Genomic DNA, 19,540 nt, shown 5'->3' on the forward strand with positions numbered 1-19,540 from the left:
CTGCATGTGCTATTTAATCGACACACGCGGACCAGTTTTACTGATTTGTCTACATCGCAAGGTTTCAAACCAATTATAAGTTAAGTTTTAGCCTTAAAAGCCTTTTAAAATTATGTTTGTTGGCATCTTTTTTTTGCCCTTTATGAAGCAACAATTATTCATAGGCGTATACACTTTATAAGTACAATCATGGGGAATTAATAATGTTTTTTTTCATAAAGATAAGTTTTTAGATAATAGTCACAGGTCGTCTGTAACCTACTGCCATTCTGCATGGAGGCCGCTGGCTCACGGCATGTGTTGCATGGCTGCTACTGCGCTCAATAGTTAGCAGTCTTGGAATATCTGCTGCCCTGCTCTATGCCTTTTGGAATATTATTTTATTTTATAGTTTTAAAATCCATTTCGTTTCGCCACTATCCTTCCATTTTATAATTTGTAAAACCTGTTTATTTTAAGATTTATAGTTTTGAAAAATAATTTCAGAGGCTAATAAAAATTCTTTACAAAACAATGAATAAAATCATCGTCATGCACACACACATCATTTTTCCTTCTTATTTCCATCCGCGTTTCGCCCCTATTTAGCCAAGAGATCGTCATCGGAAGAATAAATCCACCGTTCATGATCCATCTAAAACATTCACGCGGTCGACATCGGTGGAGCTACCTAGCTCACGGGCGGTCACCTCACTTCCACACAAACATCATCCCCTTGCCCCGCGCCTAACACTAATTTAACTCACTTGGATGGATCTCCACGAGAGTTTTTCGGAAATAAAACAAAACAAAAAAATATCCCCGCTTCAAGAAGAAAAAGAGAGCCCCGTAGTAAAAAGAGGAAGAGGAGGAGTCGAGGAGAAGGCGGTGGTGGAAGGCGGACATTAACGTCGGGAGAACGATGGGCGAGCCATCAAAATCCCATCTTTTGATAACTCTGTTCTGCGCTGTCTGCTTCCTTCGCTCCGCCTCCAATGGCGTGGCCGCCCAAACCCCGCTCTTCGCCTGCGACGTGACGTCGGACCCGACCCGGGCCACCTTCCAGTTCTGCAACACCTCGCTGGGGACGGCTGAGAGGGTCAAGGATTTGGTCAGCCGGCTGACGCTGCCGGAGAAAATCGGCAACTTGGTGAACAAGGCGACGGCGGTGGCGCGGCTGGGAATCCCGAGCTACGAGTGGTGGTCCGAGGCCTTGCACGGTGTGTCCTACGTCGGCCCCGGCACGCATTTCTCCTCCCTCGTCCCTGGCGCCACCAGCTTCCCCCAGGTCATCACCACCGCCGCCTCCTTCAACACTTCCCTCTTCCAAGCCATCGGAAAGGTGAGATTTTTATGCAATGCGACGGTGCTTAGCGTGGTTTAGATGCATCGATCTGAAAGTATCGATGTGTTTCAGGTGGTATCGACTGAGGCCAGGGCAATGCACAATGTAGGTCTCGCAGGGCTCACATTTTGGAGCCCGAACGTCAACATCTTTAGAGATCCAAGATGGGGAAGAGGGCAGGAGACCCCTGGGGAGGATCCTTTGCTGACCAGTAAATACGCCACTGGTTATGTCAAGGGCTTGCAGGAAGCTGATGACCCTGACAAGCTCAAGGTCGCCGCTTGCTGCAAGCATTACACTGCCTACGACGTCGATAACTGGAAAGGCATCCAACGCTACACTTTCAACGCAAAGGTGACTGCCAGAACTACAATCTCGAGTACAATGTGAAGCAGGTTTTGAACAATATCTCTGTTTATAGGTCACGAAGCAAGACATGGATGATACCTTCCAACCTCCATTCAAGAGCTGTGTGATCGATGGGAATGTGGCCAGTGTTATGTGCTCCTACAACCAAGTCAATGGAGTGCCTACTTGTGCTGATCCAGACCTCCTTGCTGGAACCATCAGAGGAGAATGGAACCTCAATGGGTCTCATCTAATTACTAATCCTCCTCTTAATTAATAATCTCTTCTTTAATCTTCTTTTGATGTTGAACTCAAAATTACAGATACATTGTCACAGATTGTGATTCAGTGAATGAGCTTTACTATCACCAGCACTACACCAAGACTCCAGAGGATGCAGCAGCCATCACAATCAAAGCAGGTTAAGATATTTCTTGGAGATTTGAAAATAACCACTTATATATGAACTTAGCTCTGCTAATTGATCTCTACAGGGCTTGATCTCAACTGTGGCTCGTTCTTGGGCAGCCACACCTTGGCCGCCATCCAGGGTGGGAAGCTGGCGGAGGAGGACGTTGACAGGGCCATCACCAACAACTTCGCCGTCTTAATGAGGCTTGGTTTCTTTGACGGCGATCCCCGAAAGCTTCCCTATGGCAGCCTCGGCCCTGGCGACGTGTGCACGGCCGCGAACCAGGAGCTCGCCCGCGAAGCCGCACGGCAGGGCATCGTCCTCCTCAAGAACGACCATGGGCACCTCCCTCTTGACGCCAAGGCCATTAAATCGTTGGCGGTGATCGGACCCAACGCCAATGCGACCTTCACCATGATCGGAAACTACGAGGGTAAAAGGATGCTCTGTTTTAAGCCCCGAAACAAAAGTTTGCTCTGTTGCTTCTAATAGTGTTAATATGTTTCAGGCACACCGTGCAAGTACACCAGTCCGCTCCAAGGTCTCGGAGCCATCGTCAAGACTGTCTACGCGCCGGGTTGCACCAACGTGGGCTGCTCCGGCAACTCCCTCCAGTTGGACGCCGCCGTAGCTGCCGCCTCAGCCGCGGACGCCACCGTCCTGGTTGTCGGAGCCGACCAGTCAATAGAGAGGGAGAGCTTCGACCGGTTGGACCTCCTCCTCCCCGGGCAGCAGACGGCGCTAATCACGGCGGTGGCCAAGGCGGCCAAGGGCCCGGTGGTCCTCGTAATCATGTCCGGTGGCCCGTTTGATATCACTTTTGCTAAGAGCAACGATAACATCCCCGCCATTCTGTGGGTGGGGTACCCCGGGGAAGCCGGCGGCGCGGCCATAGCCGACGTGCTCTTTGGATACTTCAATCCATGTAAAAAATAAATCCTCAGTTTTCTCTGTAGAACTCAAAGTTTCAAATTGATCGGTCAGGAAAAAAAATTGATATAAACGCTCTGCAGGTGGGCGGCTGCCGGTGACGTGGTACCCCGAGTCCTTCGCCGACGCCGTCGACATGACCGATATGCGGATGAGGCCTGACCCATCGGTCGGATACCCCGGACGAACCTATCGCTTCTACACCGGCGAGACCGTATACAACTTTGGCGACGGTCTCAGCTACACTGACTACACCCACCACCTCGTCACCGCCCCCAAGCTCGTCTCCATCCCACTCGACGACAATCATGCCTGCCGCTACCAGCGCTGCATATCCCTCCCTGTCTCCGAATCTGGCTGCTCCGGGCTCTCATTCGACGTTCGCCTGCGGGTGCGCAACGCCGGAGGCACCTCCGGCAGCCACACCGTGTTCCTTTTCTCGACGCCCCCGCGGGTGCACAACGCGCCGATGAAACATTTGCTGGGGTTCGAGAAGGTGTACCTGCAGCCTCGCGGGGCGGCGGAGGTGGTTTTTACGGTGAACGTCTGCCGGGACTTGAGCTTGGCGGACGAGGTTGGGGAGAGGAAGGTGGCATTGGGGGCACATGTTTTGCACGTGGGCAGCCTGAAGCACTCGCTGAGCTTGAAGATTTGAGGGGTTTACGTTGTGTAGTTTGATTGATTTGAGAATAAGTGATCCATGTGAGTATAATCCAGACATGTTATTTAGCTACGTATTTTTTCTTTCTTTACATTAGCAGTGATAAACTTTCCTAGCTTTAAGGGATAAAGTCTAGAATTAGTCTTCCTATTTTTGTGGATCTCATCTAGATCCTATTTTTGTGGATCTTATGGTTCGTGCTCATAGCATTTGTGATGCTATATAAAGGGTCGAGAGGCATGTAGTATCTTATCTCATTGTAAGGTTTCCTTTCATTAGTGAAGTTTCTATTTTGTCCTATTCTTCTTGTTTTGTTCTTGGGTGTTGTGTGCTATCGTATCCTATTCTAGGCCAACATTTGGTATCAGAGCCTTGTCAGTATAGAACACCCAAGAATCCACGATTCCACATAAAATGTCGAGCATCCCAGTAAAGGAGAACGGCGGAGTGTCATTTCCCTATCCGATGCTAAGTCCTCACAATTATACTGTGTGGGCAATAAAGACAGAGGCGATCCTTGATGCCCAGGGAGTCTGGGAGGCGGTGGAGCCAGCGGAAGGAGCCCAGGTGGATGCAAAGAAGGACAAAAAGGCACGTGCATACATCCTGCAGTGTGTCCCCGAAGACATCCTTCTCCAAATTGCAACAAAGAAGACAGCGAAAGATGTCTGGGACAGCCTGAAGACGAGATATCTTGGTAGTGATCGGGTGAAGAAGGCACGTGTACAAACATTGAAGAGCGAGTTTGACGCTCTCCGGATGAAAGAGACCGAGACGATTGATGAGTTTGCTGGCAAACTCAGCGCCCTAAGCAGCAAATTCTCCACCCTTGGAGCCACACTTGAAGATTCCTCGTTGGTAAAAAAATTGCTCGATTCTGTCCCTGATAAATTCTTCCCTATTGTTGCCGGCATTGAGCAGTTCTACGACCTTGAGTCTATACCATTTGAGGAGGCTATAGGGCGACTGAAGGCGTACGAAGAACGAACGCTACGACTATGCAGCAACACCAACGGCACTGAAGGTGAGCTCCTATTAACTCATGCCGAATGGCAAATGCGACAGAAGGGGAGCAACGTGGACACTTCGTCAGGAGGAAAGGGGCGTGGATCCAGCAACCCTAGTCGTGGCAAATGGCGCAGTCGTGGCCGTGGTACGCCGAGCCAAGATAGTGCAGGAGGCACTAGCGGCAACATCAGTGGCACTCGTGGCAAGAGACACATAAAATGCTTCAATTGTGAGAAAATGGGGCATTATGCGTCTGAATGCTACAGCAAGCGTCGTGGAGATGAGGCTCACCTCACTTGCGCCACGGATGAAGAGCCAGCACTAATGATGACCATGTTCCATGAAGAATCTCAGCGGCAGGATACCATTCTGCTCAGTGAAGAGAGGTTGCTACCGGAGGTGTACCGGGGCGTCAAGAAAGGTGAAGACAAAGACGTTTGGTACCTTGACAATGGTGCCAGCAACCACATGACTGGCCATCGTGAGAAGTTTCAAGAACTAGATGAAACCATCACTGGGAGGGTGAGGTTTGGCGATGGATCAACCATTGAGATCATGGGCAAGGGGACGGTTGTGTTCGAATGCAAGAACGGCGACCAGAAAGCTCTCCACGAGGTATACTACATTCCGAAACTTTGTAGTAATATCATAAGTCTTGGTCAATTGACAGAAGCTGAGAATGAAGTGCATATGAAAGGAGATACCATGAAGGTGATTGATAGGAACGGGAAGCTCTTGATGCTGATAAAGAGAACACAAAATCACTTGTACAAGATAACCTTGAAGATATTCAAGCAAGCGTGTCTCCTAGCAAGACAAGAAGACCCAACCTGGCTAGGACACATGCAAAGCCGCGAACCGGTAGTGCGCGGGGCACTGTCCATGTGCAAGTCTGCAAGAGGCAGACTTGGCATACATCCAAGTCGGGCATGCGCACAAGGCATGCTAAGCAGAGCGGCAGTGCAGGGCTGCCCAAGCCCAAGTCTTACAGGAGGAAGACTTGGCAAACCAACAAGTATGGCATGGGCGCAAGCTATACCAAGCAGAGGATTGGCAATGCGCTGGGCACGTTCCAAGCCCAAGTTTGCAGGAGGCAGACTTGGCAGCAAAGCGGGTGTGGCAGGTATGCAACATATGCCAAGCAGCAAAGGCGGACAGATGGACTTGTCCGTTGTGCGAGCAGATGGACTTGCTCGTGTTGCCGAAGGAGCAGACAGACGAGACTTGTTTGTGGCAACGAATGTGCGGGCAGACGGACTTGCCCGTGTCACAAAGAGAACGAACAGACGAGACTTGTTCGTGGTGCCGAAGAGATCGAGCCATGGGCCGAGCACTTGGTGTGCAAGCAGACTTTGGCGCAGAGCCAAAGAAACAGAGCCATGGATAACGCAGACAGATGGACTTGTTCGTGGTACGGACAAATGGACTGCCCGTGGTGCCAAAGATGGACATATTGTGGTTGAGTTCGTTAATACCGGAGAACAACGAGCCGATGTAATAACTAAAGCATTGTCAGAAGTGAAGCCGCCATGCGACAACTACTCGGCGTCCGTGACTTAGAACCATGTCAGGATTAGGAGGGGTAATGTGAGTATAATCCAGACATGTTATTTAGCTACGTATTTTTTCTTTCTTTACATTAGCAGTGATAAACTTTCCTAGCTTTAAGGGATAAAGTCTAGAATTAGTCTTCCTATTTTTGTGGATCTCATCTAGATCCTATTTTTGTGGATCTCATGGTTCGTGCTCATAGCATTTGTGATGCTATATAAAGGGTCGAGAGGCATGTAGTATCTTATCTCATTGTAAGGTTTCCTTTCATTAGTGAAGTTTCTATTTTGTCCTATTCTTCTTGTTTTGTTCTTGGGTGTTGTGTGCTATCGTATCCTATTCTAGGCCAACAATCCACGTGTGCGGTGAAGATTTGATTCCAATTATCTTCCAATTCCAAATTGTAATTTGAATTTATCTTCTATTGTGTCAAGGGGGGAAAACCAAGTGTTTATGGATTGCTGCATAAATTTCTTAGGCCACATGCATAATGATGCCGAGAATTGCTGGAATTATTACCCATCAAAAATAAAATCAATAAAAAAAAAAATTATTTTTTATTTTTGTCTTCGTGATTGACTTAACGGGTAGATGCATAATAATAATAATAATAATAATAATAATAATAATAATATAATTTACTCTTGTCAATAAAAAGAGATAAATTATTGATAATTATTAATTTTGAATAATTGAATAATACATAGAAAAAAAATAAGTACTAACTATTAGTCGATATTTGACCCCAGACTTTGTGATGACAACATCACTATACGTTAGCCAGCTATTCATCCCGAGGAGACAAGTGAGTGCATGGATAATGATTGTAGATGTGAGGTCAAATCTTGACTGAAAAATTTCATCACCCTTAGCTAGAACTCCGCTAGACAATCTTGGAAGAATCACGAGTGATTATCATCATTTACCGTAATAAATAAAATCTTATATTAACAACCAATAACACCTCTAAGAGGGGATGGGATGTGAACCCATGTGTAGGGAATTAGAGCACTAAACACGTAGAAAGCGCAGCGAAAAATAACTAGTTCTTTTCTAGAATATCCATGCGAAGGAAAACTATATACTAAGTTTTGTTAAAAGGAGGTATACCTTTGGTGCATGAACACGAACTCCCGACAGCTAGGATCTCAGCATGATCACGTGCCCATGCTTTTTTCGATATCTACACGAACAAGTCTTCCGTTTATCTCATGAACTCAAGAAGTGGAGAAAAATGTCAACTAAATATTGTGCTAGCAACCTCTTTGAAAGATTCGACCAAGAGTGGAAGAGGAGAGAAGAAGAGCAAGAACACATAAAAAAAAAATATGAAAATGAATTAAAAGCTCTTAATTGATATTAATATTTATCTTCATCCAATGCATGAGCAATTCAAAATTGACCACTTTTCATTCAATGCATGATTGATTCTAAATTGAACACTCTTCGGTTGGATCGAAAAGAATTTAGATATCTCCATAATGACATGATATTGTCCATTTTGGGCCTAAGCCTTCGTGGTTTTGCTCTTGGGCTCTATCCAAAAGGCTCATGCCAATGGAGTTATCTTTCCTCTTATAAACTCATGATCTTTACTATGTGTTTTCAATATGGGACTATGTTTAGAACCTTGCAACCCTAACATTCCCCCCTCCCCCCCTCAAACAAAGAATCATAGACTTCCCACGTCCGATCCTCAACCCACCAGGTCTTCCTACCTCTCGGTCCACCCGACCTACTAGGACTTCCTTGCTTAGTCGTAACTAGGACTTTTTGCCTGATGTCTGGTCATCTTGATCCGAACATAGGAGGCCCCACTTTTTTTGTTCAAGGTCAATATTGTACCCACATGGTTCAATCAGACCATAACTCTTGTGCGCAGTCGGCGGTTAAACCTTCTGGCAGTCCGAGTTCTGATACCAATTGTTGAATCGAAAAAAATTTAGATATCTCCACAATGACATGATATTGTCCACTTTGGACCTAAGTACTCATGGTTTTGCTCTTGGGCTCTATCCAAAAGACGTCATGCAAATGGAGATATCTTTCCTCTTATAAACTCATGATCTTTACCATGTGTTTTCAATATAAGACTATGTTTGCAATCTTGCAACCCTAACATCCTCTTCCTTCATGAATTTAAATTCATCAAATCACTCAATGAGTCTAACACATTAATCATCAATCTGAATTGACTCAATGAGTTTAATTCAAATTGGACTCAATCCAATAGTTAGATCCAATTGAGTCTAGCTAACTCAATGAGTCTAATTTAAATTAGACTCAATCTAATGATCCATCATATGAACTCATCTCCAAATCAACTTATAATTCTTTGTGTGTGACACAATAGGTTCTCGTAACGTTGGCAATGCCTCTAAAACTATTTTAGTTACATAAACAATGAGTGACATCTAGCAAGACATCATTGCTATCCAAGTGACGAGAATGTTGAGATCCAACTTAACATTTTTCGTGTTTATTATTTTGTATGACTATCCTTGATCTCCAAATAGACACACTTAATCAAATAAGCTCAATATCGTATATTGACTCATTTAAGTATGATCATGCATTCTTATGTCATACTAATCAAGGGGCTCACAGATATCACTTCTGTCATATGGAAGGGATAGATCTCATCTATATCACTCACATCCCTCCGCATAACTTATTACATACCCAGTGATTAACTTTATAGTCCACCTTATTACAGGTGACGTTTACCGATATCAAAATACACAACTCCTTATGTAGGGAACCGTAATGACTTCAAGTTTAAGGACTATTCATATCAATAGTCACATGAGAATGTTTATGACACTTATATAATGATCCATGAAGCATTCTCATGGCAGGTCATTCAGTACATATTCTCTAATATATATCCATGTGTCAACCTGATATCTCATATCCATGACTTGTGAGATTAAGTCATCTGTTGACATACATGCTAGTCTCAACGCATTAATATTGTTCTTGTATATTAATGTTTGATTAGGAATAGTTAAGAGTAGCATTCTATATATCTATTATATCCTACTATCAATTCAACCAGTTGATATGTTATAGACTAAAATCTACTATCCTAAAATATTATTTTACTTATTCATTCGGCACTGAATTGAAGTAATATAATAACCTACTTTGTCTTTTTATTAATTAATAAAATATGATACAAAATACCTTATCAATCATCTCACAATTGGTACTAGGATTATACTAACACCATAAGCTATATATATAGCTCATGGGGTCACATCTCATCCCCTGTTACACAGTGTTTAGGAGGAGGTATGGGAAGAGGAGGGAAGGGTCAACAAGGGGAGGGGAAATTTAAAACTTTGTTTTAGAGGAAGTGAGTTATAGAAAGAAAATGTAAGGAATAATAAGCTTCAACTTTCCTTACCCATGAAACAAAAGAATTTTTTGCGCCCCAATTTAGGGTGTAAGGAAGGATAAGGGGAATTAAAAAAAATTATGTTCCAATTTTATCTCTGTTTTATTATATTAATTCCAAAAAAAACTATTTTAGGTATTATTTACATCGCAACAAAAAACACTCGCACTGCCCTACTTGAACCACTCGATGCTCACATATCGTTGACGCCGACGTTGAATTTGACCCTAACGCTTACTTTGACGCCGACTTCGACACTAGCACCAATTTCAACGTCGACTTCGATTTCGATGCCGATTTTAACAAATAAGCTACAATTTCTTGAATGTGTAAGTCTTAACCAATAAATGTATACAAGATGCACTAGGTTCTTGAACGCGTAAGTCTTTAACAAAAGTGAAGGTAATTTTGTAACTTTATATATTTAACTTTCATTACTCTCATTTTCCTCCCAAACATGGTAACACATGTTATGTTAATGAACCTTCTCTCTCCCCCAAACAAGGAGAATATAAATATTTTACTTCCCCTTCCGTTAATGAACATTGGCTCACCCCATCCAAACAGAGGGTTATATATATATATATATAGAGAGAGAGAGAGAGAGAGAGAGAGAAATGTTCTCCTGCGGTGCATTTCTTGCGGTTTGGTGCGGTAGAAGTGATTTGGCATTCCACGTCAAAGCCAAAAAAAAATAAAAAAAAAGCGGCATCATCTCTCTTCTCGTCTTCTTCGCCGACCTCGCCAAACGGCCACTGCCGACCTTCCGTTGGACGCCCAGCCACTGTCAGCCAGATCGCGGCCGGATTCCGGCCAGATGGCTGCCGGAATCCGGCCGTTTCATGGCCAAATCTGCCGCGACGCTAGCAGACGCAACGCTGCCGATTCTGGCCACGATCCGGCCGGAATCCGGTCGCGATCCGACCGGAATCCGGTCGCGATCCGACCGGAATCCGGTCGCGACTCACGACCGGATTCCGGCCGGATCGCGACTGGATTCCGGCCGGATCGCAACTGGATTCCGGCGGGATCGCGACTGGATTCCGGCCGGATCGCGACTGGATTCCGGCCGGAACGCGGCCAGAATCGGTAGCGTTACGTCTGCTAGCGTCGCGGCGCAGGATTCCGGCCGGATCGCGGCCAGAATCGACAGCGTTGCGTCTGCTAGCGTCGCGGCGCAGACGGCCTGATTCCGGCAGCCATCTGGCCGGAATCCGGCTGCGATTCGGCCGGAATCCGGTTGTGATCCGGCCGAGGGGTGTTCCGCCAGCGTCAAACGCCGATCACCGGCAAACGCCGGGAGAAGCGGAGGTTCCCTGATCGGTCCAGAGACCGATAAGGAGGTTCCCTGATCGGACTGGTGACCGATCAGGAAGGCAAGTCCGCAGCGTGCATTTTTTTATTTTTTTTGGCTTTGACGTGGAATGCCAAATCACTTCTACCGCACCAAACCGCAAGAAATGCACCGCAGGAGAACATTTCTATATATATATATATATTCTCAAACCCTCACCATTACTTTGACCGGCTGATTCACCATCATTTGTTATCAAAAAACTAAAATTGATCACCGGCTGATTTACCACCATTATTTGGACCGTCCAATCAGACGTAGAACTCGCCAAGGAAATCAGTGGTCTAGTCAGTCGGACATGTAGTCTCTTTCAACTAGACTTGAGGGGGAGACTTGTGATGCAATGATAAAGGGAAGCCCACCTGTCACGAGTTAATTGACACGGTGTCGGTCAAAGTCACATCAGGGCTTATGGAAAGAGCCTCGGCCAAAGGTGGCTATCTGGTTATCCCGATCGATAAAGGAGTGGCCGAGTGGATCTCCCGGGCGGTCAGACAAATGAACATCATGGGCAAGTCGGATGAATGGACAACCCGTAGTTGGTTGTTTCGGCCGGTAGGAAAATGAGCCGCTCGGCCTGCCCGTCCAACAGGAAAGCAAGCCGCTCAGACCACCCGTCCGGTGCAAGAATGACGCTACACAGGAGGAGACGAGAAAACAAAAGAGAATACTCTGTCTATCATCATTGAATATGAAGAAGCTAAGACCAAAAAGAATACTCCATTTATCATTAATGCACAGAAGTCAAAACAAAGAACCTCTGACAATTAATATCATTAACTAAGGGCAGATGAACGATCACAAAGAAAGGTATAAAGGTACGTCAAATATGAGGAAAGGCAAGATTGGTCATTTCTTGATTACTCATTCTCTCTTCTTGATTTTGACTTGAGCGTCGGAGGGCCAACGCCAGGGACACCTGCCCTGGTTTGGTTTTATTTTGTAGGATTGAAGTCTTCATTCCGTCAATGGTCACCCTATCCCCGACTTTCCAGTTTCCTTCATTCGGACAGGATTATTGGTGAATCTATAGACTCACTCAATCATGATAATGTTCTTGAACAATTAAGATTTATTGCTGACCATACTGAGGATATCAATAGAGTTGCACTAGACAATACTCTTTCAAACCTCAAACTGATATCGTCTAATATTCAACAAGATATTATCAAATTTATTACCTATTTAACCACTAATTATATTCCTGAAGATTTTAGTGATGAATTATTTATTATATTAGTTAATGAGGCTCGTGATGCATATGTTAAAGAGCAAATGTCAGTTACTTTACGGTTTATAGATGAAAGGGAAAATATTGTTGAACACTCTTTCTAGCCATTGTACATGTAAACAACACTACTATCTCATCACTTAATATTACTATTGATTTTTTGTTGTGCCAACATAGGTTATCTAAATCTAATTTGCGAGGGCAAGGATACGATGGAGCTTTCAATATGAGAGAAGAATTCAATGACTTAAAAATCACATACGAATTTCTACTTTTTTTGATGTGGCTGTATAGTTGAATAATATTATTGGAGCATCATGTAAGCGAAGAGACATATTTTGTGAGAAATAATTTTAAAAAGTTATTGAAAAATTTTACAATGGTGATATTTTCACTGGACAAGGTATGAATCAAGAGAATACATTGAAAATAGTTGAGAGTACATTGTAGGATCGAATAAAGCATTAGAGGGAGGGGGTGAATAACACATTTCACTTTTTTATGATTTTCAAAAAGTGCGTAGTGGAATAAAAAAAGAGAAACAAGCACAAAGCTAACAACATTTTTTTTTTGCTTAGTTCACAGCCTGTGTTGCTAGTCCAAGGTTCACAATCGTTGATCGTTTTCGTTGAATAATCCACTAAAGATTCAACAAGTTTAAACAAATTCGAATATGCACAATAATAAAAGATATTGACAATAGTAGGAATTGAAGATTGATTGTTGTTGTCGGAGCAGTATTTTAGTGTCGTAACAAAGTTTCAAAGTAGCACAAGAGACTTTTGAGCTTAGAAGAATGATGTTCTAAGCTTCTAGTCGAAGGCTTGTTTTATAGGTTCCTCCACTAAGGCACCTATCTGATTCACCTTCATCACAAAGTTATCTAACTCCAGGCGCTTGGACCATTCCCAAGCGCTTGGACCGCTGAAGTGGCTATACAAGGATAAAGCTCTATCAAGTCACCTTTATCCCTTCTCGGGTTCTTGGAACCCTTCCAGATGCTTGGAAGCTGACGTGTTCTAGCCAACTAAAGTCTGCCACCTCACCTTTCGAACAATAACCATTCTAGGTGTTTGGAACCATTCTAGATAACTAGATTAGCTAATTTTCGAGTAGTTGGAACTATTCCAAGGGCTTGGATTAACTTATCTAGAAGCGTCTCCTGCATCACAAAGTTAGTACAATAGGTATAATAATAAAAATAAGTATAGAATATTTTGACAGTCTGGGGACTGTCCGTTCCTAACTTTTGAATTTCAAATGAAACCTTAGGTCGGATCAACACCTGTTATTCCTTTCAAGGGAACACATCCTCACATACTCTTCTCAGGAGAAGTTACATGACTTGCCAAACATACAACCCTCTAAACCTGTTTGGACTTTCTGCTCGACATCTGATCCTTTGACCCTAGGGTTCCCTCTCGATGTCTAGTTCTCCAAACCCATTGAACTTGTAGACGTATGATCTTTCAGATCTTAATAGTCACAACTGATTTGTTGAAAGCCTTGTAAAGAAAAGGTTAAGATATCGTAAATGTTATGATTTTTGTAAGATCAAGCAAACATCAACCGCAAACCATATGAGATGATGGTTGATATTTGTTATTTAATGGTTTTTTTTTATTTTGTATTAAATATGAGATAGTCGTCTTGCACATGGAAGATCTATGCGCCTTTCATGGGAAATCATGATAAAATATTGAAAGAAAGATAAATCTTTACTGTTAATAGATTTGTAATTTCAAGAGTTTAACAGTCACTTTAATAAAATGAACACAAAATTATTATTATGTATAATTTATCTTGATCCATCAAATTCATTCTATGTTTATTATAAAAGAAAATTGTTTAGTTTACTTAGTTTTATCATTCGGGTTTTATCATTCGATTTTTCTCTATTAGAGTTAATATATCTTAAGTACTAATTTGATAATTTTATTTTGACATACAAAGTAGCAATCAATTTTATGAGATTATGGGGATTAGTGAGATTGCTAAAAAGATGATTTAATTAAAAAATATCAATTGTATTCTTTTGGTATATTTAAGTATTGTTTTTATCCGTTATAATTGCAACAGGGAGTATTTTCAATAATAAAATAATTAAAACTCCACTTCATAATCGGTTGGATGATAAGATGATAACATTATTAGTTGGTATCATATATTAAGCGTAAAACATGAATTTTTTTAAAAAATATTATTATAAAACACACGAATTTATATACAAATCTTATTATACATTATGTTAAATTAATTATTTTGATTTATCGAATTCGATCTGATTGGAAATCTTGGTACGCCACTAATTAGAACATATATAAATGTTCGGCAAAATTTAGTTTTTTTAATGAATATTGAAAAAAAAAAAAGGTTGATTTGAATTTAACAGCCTGAACTCGCGATCGAATTAGTAAAAGGCCAGGTTGCACATGAAGGCACAGGAGCCACTTTATTGGAAATGAACTCGTCAGCAAGACAGTAGATCTTTCAAATATCGACCAAGTCACTCCCAATTCAATGGGACACCGTTCTTTAGATTCAATTTAGTGCAGCGTAATTTACTATTAAATTCAGCTCAAATACAGGCTTGATCGAATACACACGACGCGTAGCGAATCCAGGCTGCGACAGGTAAGCCAGCCACGTGCCCAGTCAAAGTGACACGCGCTGGGTCGGCCGCCGCCACTGTCCGCCAAAATCTCGGGAATACGTGTCTGGCTACTGCCAATCCAGCACGGCACAAAAGATGAACGAACACAGTGACGTCAGGCAGACAGAGACACATATGTCATCTGCTCTTCCACCTCCAGACTCGGGCGTTCGACACGTATCCGGTCGGGAAATCCGAATGTCTTGCAAAATTCAATGCCGGTTTAGAAAATCATTCATGCACGTGTCCGAAGTGCCTGCCGCCCTACGCCCTACAACAATCATGAATCACCTCCACGACGCCCACCATAAATAATCCAGCAGCGGAGTCGCAACCGATCCGAACTACGGAGATCAGCTCGAATCAGGAAGACGAGATGAAGGGGAGAATCGACGACGCCGAGGCCGGGCTGCAGCTGCCGCCGGGGTTCCGCTTCCACCCCACCGACGAGGAGCTGGTGCAGCACTACCTCTGGCGGAAGATCGCCGGCCACCGCATCCCCGCGCCCATCATCGCCGAGGTCGACCTCTACAAGCACGATCCGTGGGACCTTCCAGGTCAGCGATTCCGTCCAGCGCCCAACTCTTCCTCTGTTTTTTCTTTCTTTCTATTTGCCTAATTTGATTTCTTGGGTGCGTTTACGCGAACAGGGTTGGCGTTGTATGGGAACAGGGAGTGGTACTTCTACACGCCAAGGGACCGGAAGTACCCCAACGGCTCCCGGCCGAACCGGGCCGCCGGGAGAGGCTACTGGAAGGCCACCGGAGCTGATAAGCCGGTGGCGGTGCCCGGCAGCATCGGCCGTACTCTGGGGATAAAGAAGGCTCTGGTCTTCTACCAAGGGAAAGCGCCCAAAGGGATCAAGACTGATTGGATCATGCACGAGTACCGCCTGATAGATTCCAGTCAATTACCGGCGAACAAGAGAGGCGGCAGCAAACGAGTAAGTCAAGTCTCCTATTCAATCGCTTCCTCTTCGAGATCAACTACTTCAGTAAGCCAATTGAAACTGACCGGACTCTTTCCTGTGCAGTTGGATGAGTGGGTGTTGTGCCGCTTGTACCACAGGAAGAACAGCTGGGACCAGATGCAGAAAAGGAGAGAGGCAGCAGCAGCATCATCCTTTGGAACAACAATGGAGTTGTCATCGAACTCTAGTCTCTGGACTGCCGAATCGGATGTCGAATCCAGAAATCGAATCCAGCCGGCAGGAATCAACCCATATCAGGTTTCTGAAGCAATTCATGATCAGCAGGGCAGAGCTGTAAATCCCACCAGCAGCAGCCTTCAAATGGTGGAAGGAATGAAAGAGGAGACAGATTGGATCATGGACTTGAACTTCGAAGGTTTTCAGAACTCCATGGCAGAACTTGGATCCACATCTGAAATTGATGTCTCAAACCAGCAATACTACTATTCCACTTCGAGCTCGCTGCCATATTGGAATTAGAGGGGAGACCGATTCGTTTATGTGTACATAGCATTGGTTAGAGGGGGAAAACACATGAGAATAAGAGATTCATTTTGTTAATTTGTTTGTTTGTGTTCTCACTTCAAAGAAGATGGCGGAATGGGTTTACATTGTCGTAGAGGATTTGCTAGCTTTGCGAGAATGATTATAATTTTGATGTAATAAATGGATAAAAGTAGGTTTATGCGCATTATTTTTACTGATTGCACTACAGCGTCATCAGAATTCCTCTATCTAACAGCCGTCGGATCACGGCGTAACAGTCTGATGACCGCCCGATCTCGCCAGCGCTTTTGATTGCGATTTGTCGGTTAGCGAGGGAGCGCCAGAGAAGGAAATGAATCAGACCGGAAGAAGAATTCCTAGCCCAAAACTGGAAACCCTGTTTTTGAATCGTTCTATAGGTTTCATAGAAAATTTGTGCTTTTGATTTATTGGCATATTTTCCCGGAGTTCTAACTTCTAAATGATGATGTCTGAAATGGGTAAACACATGTTGATTGGGTCAATGATATGTAAAGGTTAGGTAGTAAAGCTCCAAGCAATTGAACCATGAATGTTATATGTAGATATTTGTCGACGTTTAGTTTTCTTTGATGGAAAGAAGATGGATTGGAATAGGAACAGTATTAGTGGAGAAAGGAAACTAAAGAAAACGTACTAGTACTAGTGTGGATAAACACCAACTAAAATTGGAGCTTCTAGGTTAAGAATAAAGCACCTTTTTGAAGCCGTAATGGTTTTGGACCTCATTTGATGAACTGATTGTAGGCGAGAGACCCCTTTTTGAAATAGATGATAGTAGATCTTAAAGTAGTATTGTTATTCACAAAACCAATCAGCTTCTTTATCTGCACCATGAGACCAATAGTTGAGGTAATGGTTTTTTTTTTTTAAAAAAATAATAAAATGGTATTTCCAAAATCTTTGGAGATAACCTTTACCAAGACCACTTGTCTCTCAAACTATTACGTCACATGTGTTTTAGAACTTCTGTTCATTGCTGCTCATTGAAGATGAAGAGAAAGGTATAGTATTCAATTCAAGAGAACGGTAAAACAAGTGCTAGGCCTTTTGTAGTCAGATCTCTGATCTAATTAGTGACATCTCCACTCTTCAGTACTTGGCACTAGCAAAGATGTTTGGTTTTCATTACACAAACCGCACGTGGTAGATACTACAAGCTGATCATAGAGTTTATCGGATAATGCCACAAGCTTTACATTTATTCAATTTTGTATGGCACCTATTAGTATGTTTGATCAACGTGTTCAATTTTTTATTCAAGCTTTACATTTATTCAATTTTTTATTGACGTGCCGTTGTAGGAATTGATTCCCTGCATTGCTGTCTTCGCCTCTATCTAACGAAAGAAAGCCCATGCATGAATCATCTGTCTTGGTATATGTATGTCGGCACTCTACATCATGAGTAGTTGATATTATGATTGAATATTCTTAAGGAGCGATGAGGGATGGAAAAGACCAAATAAATAAATAAATAAATAAATAAATATATATATATATATATATATATATATATATATATATATATATATATATATATATATATATATATATATATATATATATATAATTATTATGATACAGTGATGAAAAAAATGAGGTCTATCAAGATGGATCAAAGTAGGAAAGAATGATTTACATAGAGGTCAAAGTCAAAAAGATAGAATCCATAGATCAGGTAAATTAAGTCAGCCGAACGGGTTAGCAAGGTTGAACGAACGACATGCCTGATTCGAACAAACGAGTAAGGCCGGATGATACGCCCAGTCTAGGAAAGCCTACAACGGAACGATTGAGACAACAGTAAAATCCTCAGACCATCGGCTCAACCGATCGGACGACACAACTGGTTGGATGAAAGCCAATCCTCCTGCAATGGGACATCCGAGTGAAGTGAGATTGTTCAGTTTAGCATGATTGAGTAGAGGCATCCCAGCCAAGCGACCATCGGTCAGCTCACAGTGGGACCTACTTACGTATCTTATCATACTATTTTGGAGGTTTGTGCCACTGATAATAGAGCATGTTAGGTATGCGCAACTTCATTATTCACACACTCTTTACTATAACATTCTTACTATTCTCCACTATACCGGAATTGACTTGAGCGTCGAAGGGTCAATGACGGAAACTCCTTCTCAACTCGGTACTAACACCTTTTGTATTACAGAATTACGTAGAGTCTTCACTTATCAACCTTCTAGTCATATCCTTAGCTGATCTTTTGAATAGGATCACATGATTGAATTAAGATAACTAGAATCAATTTAGTCTTTATAAATCCTTTGTTATTATAATCATGAGATCATTGTTGGTTGGTGATCCTGTCCGAAAGCTGAGTCGGACGAAGGCTGGTCGCGACGGCCTGGTTGTTGACGGAAAGTCGTGGGTGATCTGGCTCCCACGGGCGGCTGACGATGCTGCAGGCCCCTGCACACACTCAGACGATCTCCCTCCTCACGTTAGAGACCAGAACCCAGGGAAAAAGTCTCCGGATCAGGCCCTCCGACGCTCAAGTCAGGTCCTTTTTCCCCAGAAAACGCAAAGAGAAGGAAAAAAAACTGACTGAAAGTGAAAAGTTGTGGAAAAAAGTGACGAGAGAGCGTGTACCCGCGTATGAGGAATCCCCTCTTTTTTATGCACCCGCCTTCCTTCCAGAACCTGCAACCCTGTCAGAAAACGTTAGACGCTGGGCTTTGTCGTATATCCCAGACACCTGTCGTGCTGCTATTGGTCGTGCAGGCATCTTCTTGTTTAGGAACCTCCGCCTTTACACATGGGTTTTGTCTTGTAGCGAAGGACATCTGTCAGGCTACTATTGATTATGAGGGCATCTTTTCGTTTAGGAACCTCCGCCTTCGCACATCTCACTGGTATGTAATGATTACCCTTGATGGACAATTGTGATCCTCTGACGTCTGCACAGCTTAGCTATCGCGGTCTGCATCTACCTCACACCCCTCGACCAGATCCCGCCTCTAAGCGTTACTTGTCAGTCGGGCTAACCCTGAACAGCCCTGTCGATCATGGTCTATACTCTGTACCCTGTATTTCCTGGCGCTCGACCATAAGCCTGTAGCTCGGGCTGTCTTTACACAGCTCTGCCGCTTCCGACCTGTGATTTGTGACTTGCCCTTCCGGGCCTTCGAATCGCAGGCCTGTAGATCGAGC

At 43.4% G+C, this 19,540-nt stretch overlaps 2 protein-coding genes across 2 annotated transcripts; both read left to right on the forward strand.

Moving 5' to 3' along the window:
• Positions 1-707: 707 nt before the first annotated feature.
• LOC122038200 (beta-xylosidase/alpha-L-arabinofuranosidase 2-like) lies at positions 708-3,975 on the forward strand. The gene is made up of 7 exons (XM_042597840.1): positions 708-1,321; positions 1,397-1,678; positions 1,746-1,915; positions 1,996-2,093; positions 2,167-2,517; positions 2,593-3,009; positions 3,098-3,975. The coding sequence occupies exons 1-7, from the start codon at positions 902-904 to the stop codon at positions 3,667-3,669; spliced, it is 2,310 nt and encodes a 769-aa protein (XP_042453774.1). The 5' UTR covers positions 708-901; the 3' UTR covers positions 3,670-3,975.
• An 11,217-nt stretch (positions 3,976-15,192) lies between these two features.
• On the forward strand, positions 15,193-17,177 carry LOC122038201 (NAC domain-containing protein 2-like). Its single transcript, XM_042597841.1, has 3 exons — positions 15,193-15,429; positions 15,523-15,815; positions 15,906-17,177. The coding sequence occupies exons 1-3, from the start codon at positions 15,249-15,251 to the stop codon at positions 16,320-16,322; spliced, it is 891 nt and encodes a 296-aa protein (XP_042453775.1). The 5' UTR covers positions 15,193-15,248; the 3' UTR covers positions 16,323-17,177.
• The last annotated feature ends 2,363 nt before the right edge of the window (positions 17,178-19,540 follow it).

The sequence above is a fragment of the Zingiber officinale genome, chromosome 1A, assembly GCF_018446385.1.
Source record: "Zingiber officinale cultivar Zhangliang chromosome 1A, Zo_v1.1, whole genome shotgun sequence".
NCBI classification, from domain to species: Eukaryota; Viridiplantae; Streptophyta; class Magnoliopsida; order Zingiberales; family Zingiberaceae; genus Zingiber; species Zingiber officinale.

Excerpts from the sequence above, each read along its gene's own strand:
- LOC122038200 (XM_042597840.1), top strand. The coding sequence starts at position 902 with ATGGGCGAGCCATCAAAATCCCATCTTTTGATAACTCTGTTCTGCGCT. Across the intron at positions 1,322-1,396 it reads TCTTCCAAGCCATCGGAAAG|GTGGTATCGACTGAGGCCAG; the intron begins GTGAGATTTTTA and ends GATGTGTTTCAG. Across the intron at positions 3,010-3,097 it reads CTTTGGATACTTCAATCCAT|GTGGGCGGCTGCCGGTGACG; the intron begins GTAAAAAATAAA and ends AACGCTCTGCAG.
- LOC122038201 (XM_042597841.1), top strand. The coding sequence starts at position 15,249 with ATGAAGGGGAGAATCGACGACGCCGAGGCCGGGCTGCAGCTGCCGCCG. Across the intron at positions 15,430-15,522 it reads CGATCCGTGGGACCTTCCAG|GGTTGGCGTTGTATGGGAAC; the intron begins GTCAGCGATTCC and ends TTACGCGAACAG. Across the intron at positions 15,816-15,905 it reads AGAGAGGCGGCAGCAAACGA|TTGGATGAGTGGGTGTTGTG; the intron begins GTAAGTCAAGTC and ends TTTCCTGTGCAG.